Source organism: Fulmarus glacialis, unplaced genomic scaffold (genome assembly GCF_000690835.1).
Source record: "Fulmarus glacialis isolate BGI_N327 unplaced genomic scaffold, ASM69083v1 scaffold7411, whole genome shotgun sequence".
NCBI lineage: Eukaryota > Metazoa > Chordata > Aves > Procellariiformes > Procellariidae > Fulmarus > Fulmarus glacialis.
The window spans coordinates 40,688-48,466 of record NW_009193342.1 but is presented as its reverse complement, the minus strand read 5'-3'; the positions used below and the strand labels follow the sequence as shown (position 1 = coordinate 48,466).

Sequence of the window (7,779 nt, the reverse complement as noted above, 5' to 3'; positions counted from 1 at the left end):
TTGCTACTTCATTATTAGTTGGCAACACGGTGAAATAGTCAGGAAATCTTCCTTGGGGTTTTTGCTGTGAAGGTGAATCCAATGTTAACAAATCAAATTTTTGATACTGATAGAAGAGAACTTCATAAACAAATGTGTAGGTTGAGAAGTCACTTGTAAAGCCCTCCACATTGCAGTCACTCACTGCAAAGCCTCAGCTTAGTGTTATCCACGTGTAACGTATCACGGACACAATATGCTTCAGCAAAAAGTTTGGTAGTTATTGAACATACATTACTGCTTTTTGAGATCTTCATAGAAAAAAAAAGAAAGAAAGCTTGACAGCTTGGTCCCAGATTTGAGTCTGTTAGAAAATGTACATTCAATGTTTGGTCTTCTATTCTTGATAAAAGATCAAGGTTCACTTCTGGGTAAGGAATCAGAGTAAACAAACAAACCATTGTACAGTTGTTTACAATCTAGTTTCCCCCCGCCCCGTATATTGTACACACGGTTCATTGTAATACTAAAGCAAAGCACTTGGTATGTAACTGATTTAACAGACTCCTTATAAGCCCTCAAAAATAGATTCAGTGTTTCTGAAAAGCCCATGTTTTTTTAAGGCCACGATAATCTGCCAAGAGTAATTTTGTCTTTAAAACAGCATAAGTAATCTGATGTTTCCACTTCTTAAGTAATTCCTCTTCTTCCTCTCTGTTTCTCACAAGATGACCCAATGCCTCTCACTCTATCTGCGTAAACACTGGAGGTCTTGAAGGCTTGGTTGTCCCCTCACTACTTGCTTGTAGTCATTGAGATCCAACGTTGTCTTGAACTACATTCACAGCGAAGAAGAACTTTGAGTATAATCTCTGATGAGGAGCGTGTCATACTTTGGGGAGGACGGGATACAGAGAGCTGATTCGGAAACCGGAGAGCTGGGAGATGCACTTCCAGAGTCGATGGAGTCTCTAAAAGGAGAAGGAGGAGTTAAAGCTACCAACTCCTCAAGGTCTTGCTTGGCTGATGGGGTCTCTGAAGTGCCTTCTTTGACACTGCCATTTGAAGGTTTCCTAGCTGACTGCGAAGCGCCATTGACTTCAATGGCAGGAAGCGGTTGGATCTCTGCAAACGTGGTCATTGTCGTAGGGAGCTGGATTTCTCGTGGGATCAGGTATGAAGAGCAAAGAGGAGTGGCCACCATTGTCCCTGGAGTGGCCGTTGAAAGCATCATAGAGTTCAGCTCGCTGATGTTGGCTGTAAAGCGAGTAACCACGCTACTGATCTGCTCCATGAGGGAGCCTTGAGAGGAGCTACTTCGCTGAGGAGGCTCTGACTGGAAGGTAGGGGCATCATCTTCTGTTCGGCTAACAGAGGCAGTTCTGTGGCTCAAGGTGCTGATAGGCGAGGGAGTCTGCGGTCGGTACTGAGCTGGGTATTGCTCTTCTGCTTCCGAAACGTCGTAAAGCGTTTTGGCACTGGCCTCAGGAAATGTAGCGCTGCTACTATGTCGGCTACTATCTGTGCTTTTAGAAAAAGGCTTGATCACTGCAGTTTGATTTGGATTCTCTTTTTTGTTGATGTGGATTGACAGCCGCTGCCAAAGGTGTGCTCCTCTGCTGCTTTTCTCGTTCTGGGCCCAGGAAACTGATTTCCCATTAGAGCTGGAAACAGAAATGAGATAAAATGGTAACTTGCATCAAAGTTAAAAATGTAATCACTGTACCTATACCATGGGTATGTGGTGTCCCCGAGCTTATATGCATCATAAAGCTGACTGTAATTTCATCTATATCTATCTATTGCGATACTTCTATATCTATAATTTATACCTATATGTTCTAGGAAAACCAGCAGAGTGTGCCAGCTCATTTCATTTATGAATTTGGCCATTTGTGCATCCAGCCCTGACCTACTCTGTGCTAGTTCATGGCCACTACTGACGCCTCTGTTGCTGCCCTCGGGACGTAGGCAGTGTCCATCTTGGGGGAGGGAGCAGCTTGATGATTTGCCTTCTGTTGGATTGGTGTCAGGAAGAGGGTCTGTGGGACTGAGGGATGCTTGGAGGAGTGAGGAAGAGGTAAATGATTGAAGGGAATAGATGAGAGACCTGGACTGGCTGGGTTGCAGGCAGCAGGTATGTAGGCTGGCCTGGGAGCTTGCTGTAGGGTGATAGCCATGGATTCCTGGTATGGGGCGGGGAGTGTAGATTGGGAGATGGAGAAGCGTAGTCTGTTATGGCTGGGAAAAAAATCTGTTTATATCCCAGTACTTGGAAGTACTGGAGCAATACTCAGAAAAAGGCTATACTGGTTGTGGGTGGAGAGACGCTTCTAATGGGTGACCTCTTCTTCATCAAGGTACTTGGTAAGTTAGCCACCCCTAGCTTAAAGAAATTAATTTTTTTAATTGCAGGTCAACTCAGAGAATAAAATTATATTCCTAGCAGGAAAGAAATAGTGCATAAGCTATACAAGCAACTCCTCATGATGACCTGAGTTTGGAGACAGCAATAAACATTTTGCTCCACTCTCCGGCAAAATGAGTCCTCTTAGGGTAATTTCTCTTCAGATCCCATCATACCTTACTCTTTATCAAAATTGCTTATTTTTCTCCTTTTGCTACCTAAAGAAAGCTAGCTGGAGCATTTATAAACACATAGTATGAAGCCACTCCTTTCCTTTTATGTCTTCCTTAGGCTGATGAGCTGGTGTTTATATATACATTAACCTGTATTTCTTGGGATTAAGAAAGACCATTAGACATATTTCTTAGCTGAAACAGACAATGACTCTGAAATGATGTCAACAGGAAAAACATAGTTTCCACATGTGAGTAAGTGTGACTTATATATAAAATGCAACAGAACTTTAAACAATTCACTTTGGTTTCCAAAACATTTGCTACAGCCATTTAGGATTTTTGGAAAGACAACCACATTGGAGACCCTGGCAGAGTATCACAAATTTGTTTTGTTTGTTTGTTTGCTTTTTAAGCCTGAAATAGATATACTCAACACATGTTAGCCTGCAGTGTAGCAGTTTGCAAGACACATAGTTTACTAAACACAGATGACTTTATACCAGCCTTCGTGCGGAGGCTTGCCACACACTATCAGTTTAATAGCTCTTTCAGTCATCTAAAAAAACAGTTGTGTGCTGAGTGTAAATAAAGACTTTCTTGTAGGTTCACATCCACAATTACATTACATGGAATTACGATGGATCATGTAACACAACATACGCCAACAGCTTTCTCTTTCAAAAGCAGCGTGACAGAATCCAGCAGACGAACACAACGTAAACCAGTGGTATTTTAAGAGAGGCTAGACTGGGAGATGATCTGTATGCGTATATAAGGGCTCACCCCTTTGCTGCAGTGATCATCAGGCTGTGGTCTGGATCTTGGAAGTTAGCTGTTATGCACCTACCCTCAACATGCCAGGCAGGACAGCTGGTGGCTTGTAACTTGCTCTTCAGACAATCCCTTCCTTTTGCTGTACCTCAATCAGAGCAAGCAGGAAAAGCAAAATCTAACCTGTAGCACTGAGCACTTTGACTCTTTGCGTCTCTGTGGATGTGCTTCTGAGCTGAACAGGAGCTGGGACTAACGTCTTCCAGAGGAAAACTGTTGCCTCTAAGGATTGCGTGCTCCTCTCACTGGAACACATACTCGGTGGGTGTTGAGAACTGTTTGAGAGCCCTTGCTCTTTGGTCATGCTGAGTCCTGAGCTCAGCAGGAGCTCAGTGCCAGCAGCAGGAGCAGGATTTGGATCCTTTGGGAGGCAAGATCTTGCCTCTAGTTATGGTATGATGACCATGAGACCTCCTCCCAGCTCCTGCTGAGTTTGAGCTCTACCAGGAGGCTGGGTGACCTGGCACTCTTAACCTTTATCTGGCAGAAAGAGAGGGCCTAGTTCCAGTCCTGGGTGTCCTACCTGGTGGCGTCTCTTAAATCCTGCTGAGTTCAGAGCTCAGAGGGGTCTTTCACAGAGCCTTCTTTCTTTCTGCCTGCCACAGGGGCTAAATAAATGCCATTAACATGAAGGAGTAGCCAATGCAAATAGAAACGCTTGCCTGAAGAAAGAGGTATATTCTAGCACCCCTCCTGACTTCAGGCACTGGCTTAGTACAGATGTTTAAACCCTATGGCTTAGTGTGTACATGAGCACTAAATGCAGGTAGACATTTTCAGTTGACTGAAGGTCAGATTGTGGTAAGAGGTTGTGAAGGGAACATGTCATTCCCTCCCTGGTCACCGTTCAGGAGACAATTATTAGGGGGGGACACAAGGCTGAGGAGCCTGGGGAAAGGAAAAGGATGAAATCTGGGGATACGTCCAGCCCTGGGCAAGGGCAGCTGACAGTTAAATCTTCAGTGGAGCAGCTGTCACCAGCCCCCCTGAATCCCAGTTTGGTTTTGGGTCAGTCTTGGCTGATGCACTCGTTTACTGACTTTGAGCTGTGCCCAAGAGTAATCAAGCTGTATGCATGGCTCTCGTGGAGATCCTAGGGCTCTAAAGGAGACCCAGTGGCTGTTTGATGTAAATTTTGTGCAAAAGCCTGAAAGACTTGACCCTTATTCGTTGTAAATTCCTTGATATAAAAAACTGAATTGGAAGCAAGCAGCAATTAATCAGTAAGGAATGAACTCTATAGTTAAAATCTCAGTAGTTTGCCCAGCAATAATTGGAATTGTTATCTCAGAAATGTATCATCCACTTTATCATGGTGCACCTACTCACTACAAAGTCAGCACTGGACTGAGGTGTGCAATCATTTATCACCTCTGTGAAAGGAGCACCGCTTGTTTTCATAGTGATAGTGCTTTACGATTGACGGGTAAATTCCAGTGATAGTGCTTTACGATTCTGCTCTAACTGCATATCGCTACTCTGACAAGTTAACTGGAAACCACTGCAATGCACACAATTTAAAAAGAGAGAAATAAAGATAGATCAGAGACATAGACTATGATGTCTACTAATGGAATTGTTTACATTTATTATGCCCAGTTCTGCCATGACCCTTTGATGATGGGAAACGTTAGGTCAGTGAAATTTTACAGTTTTCTTGCAAACAGATTTTGGCTCCCTCACATGAGAACAGCAGAATTACACTTTTGAGCTCCCAAAGGTATTCCACTCTTAAGTTTGGCTGAATACATATTTTTCTACCCCACTCTGCTTTTCTGCTGGCACATTGCATTGAGTAGAGTAGAGCAGAGCAGAGTATAGGTCATATCTGGACAAAAGCAAACTCTAATCAATCAGTGACATAATTTCCAAACCAAAATGTTAGCAAAATACTTTTTTCTTTTTTAGTAAAACAAAACCTTCTGCGTGGCACATTTTTTGTTTTCTTTCACTATAAGTTAATTATGTTCATTTTTATGTATGAGAGGATTTCCTCAGAACCAGTCACACTAATTGTTTCTCCAGTCTCTTTACTAAAAGCTGCTTTGATTTTGATAGCTAGGCTTTTTCCCAGCCTGCTAGACCTACCATGATATAATATGTACAAGAAATGAAAGTGGTATAAACGAGAGAGCTTTTGAAGTGTCTGACATTTCAAATATTTCCTCTACAGTTGTCCACTTGCTGAAAGAATAGCAATTAGTATTCTTTCTCATTTTCTGCCCTTACTTAATCTTTTTAGAGTCCCTTAAGTTTTGTCTTTAGGACTTTGTTCTGTATTCATAAGGGATATTAACTGCTTTTTATCCACTTAGGTGTTAAGAAATTACTTCCACTTTTTTTTTTTTTTTTTTTTACTCTGTAGAATAGATCACTTTGTCCTTTGTTTTGGTTGAGGGAGCAGAAGTTTTGTTTCAGCATATCTTGCTCTGTGGTATAATTATCTATGAGATGGTGCATAGCTCTGCCACAAGGGTTTCTGTAGCCAGATGTTATTAAAGCAAATGTGTTTTGTGAGGTATGCGGAAGAAATGAGAAACGGGAAAAGGAATTGACAGTCACAGCAGCTGAAAACTCTCATATTTTAGCAAGGGTGTCATTCTCATTAATTACCTGAAGTTGCTAAAATTAATTCTGATGATGAGTGCCTAGGGACTAGTATTGGGACAGTTACTGAAAGCATATGTAATTTGAAAATAAGTCACTTATTCTCTTGTTAATATCTCTAAATAAAATAGGAAAATAAGTTTAAAGTTATGGAATTTATTATTTTCTAAGAAAGCTTGGAATGCATAGCTACATAGTATTATTCGCCAGTGGAAACTGGAATACAAGGGGAATCAATAGAGATTAATACAAAAATTTGAGGGAGTATTTGTTCTCTATCACGTAGCAATATCAGTATCTGATTCCAGATTTGAAATGATACAACTGAAAACAGATACTGGAAAATAACTTGATGGAGGCCTGTATGATCTTTTTGCAGTTGCAAACCTGCAAAACTCATCAGTTTGCAACCTGTCCTCACATGAATATAATAAAGAACGATTTCAAATTCTTTAATTTATAAGTCCATGCATGAAAGTTCATATTTCAGAACACTGGTCTAAATTTTATTGAGCTAAAATTGGCAGCAAAGTTATGCTTAGTTATTTCAATGGCTGAAGTAGAGTGTTGCATTCAAACTTGAAGCAGAATCTTGTTTTTTAAGAAGATGACATAGTTAAGTTATTGCTCCAACACTGTGCAGACCAAGCCTGTTTCTTAAGGACAGTCTTCTCCTGTCTTTAAGGGAGAAGTCCTTCTGTCTTATCGACAGAAGCAGCTGGCAATGGTAAGCAGGATAAACTTCTGTACTTAACTTAGTCCATACAACTTTCTGCCAAGGAGAGCTCTTGTTATTAAAAAAAAATAGCAAGAAGCTGTTGTCCTTTTAGAGTCCTCTGCTGAAACCTTATTAAAGACTCAATGATATAATTACTCTGCCTGAAAAGGATTTGTGTGTTATCTGTAGATTTAATTAAAAACTGACTCTTCATAAGGGATGATCTGTGTGTGTGCCTGTGATGCATGCAAGCACGGGCGCATGTGCATTTTATTTCTCCAGTCTTGTCACTTGAGCCAATCTCAGATCAATAGACATTTTGCTTGTAGTGACCCAAGTTCTTCATCCTTGGGAGAACGCAAGTGCCTTGCTAAAAACACTGAAATGAAATAAGTGGTGGAAGTGGCGAACTCCAGTATACCTATATGAAAAAGTCATAGTTTCTCCTGGGACTGTAGGACAGCCTAGATGACTGGCTAAAACTGGACGCAGAACTCTAAAGTGTCTAAACTAGGTCAGTTCTATCACTGTAATGGTTTATGTTGTTGCCATTTTGAATAGCTTTTAAGGAAACCTCTACTTGCCTATATAATTTTTTCCCTGGGTGAAAACCAATTCTGCCACACACAAATAGTCTGCTAGTGATATATCACTCAGGTCATATAGCTTAAATTATTTCCATGTTGCTTGTTCTATGGAAATAAATAACAACAAAGCATAAAAGAAGAATGATACAGGGCAAAGATTCATTTTGTCCTGTCCTGAGTTCTAGAAGTAAACAACATATTTTGCAATTATTTTGCAGAGTGAGTTGTTTTCTGTTAACAGCAGCAAGGGCATTTATTTATATTACTCCATGAACTGTAATCTGTTGATAACTCCTTTCCTTACAAAAATCACAGCTGACATTTATATGAATGACTTTAATCTATAAGGATGAAGGAAACTACAAAGTGAGAGAGAGCCGATGGACAGAAACTTTGCCAATGACCTCCCAGCGCAGCCGCCAGCGACACTAATGTTGGCAGCTATTTCAGGTTAGAATGGGAAATGAAGTGTCT

At 41.0% G+C, this 7,779-nt stretch overlaps 1 protein-coding gene across 3 annotated transcripts in view; it reads right to left on the bottom strand.

Annotated features, from left to right (window-relative positions):
- Window positions 1-820: 820 nt before the first annotated feature.
- Window positions 821-7,779, bottom strand: part of GRM5 (glutamate receptor, metabotropic 5) — a 45,479-nt gene continuing 38,520 nt past the window's right edge. For all 3 annotated transcript variants that reach the window (XM_009587402.1, XM_009587403.1, XM_009587404.1), the window contains one exon: window positions 821-1,643. In XM_009587402.1, coding sequence (XP_009585697.1) covers window positions 821-1,643 — 823 coding nt within the window. The remainder of the gene's footprint in view (window positions 1,644-7,779) is intronic.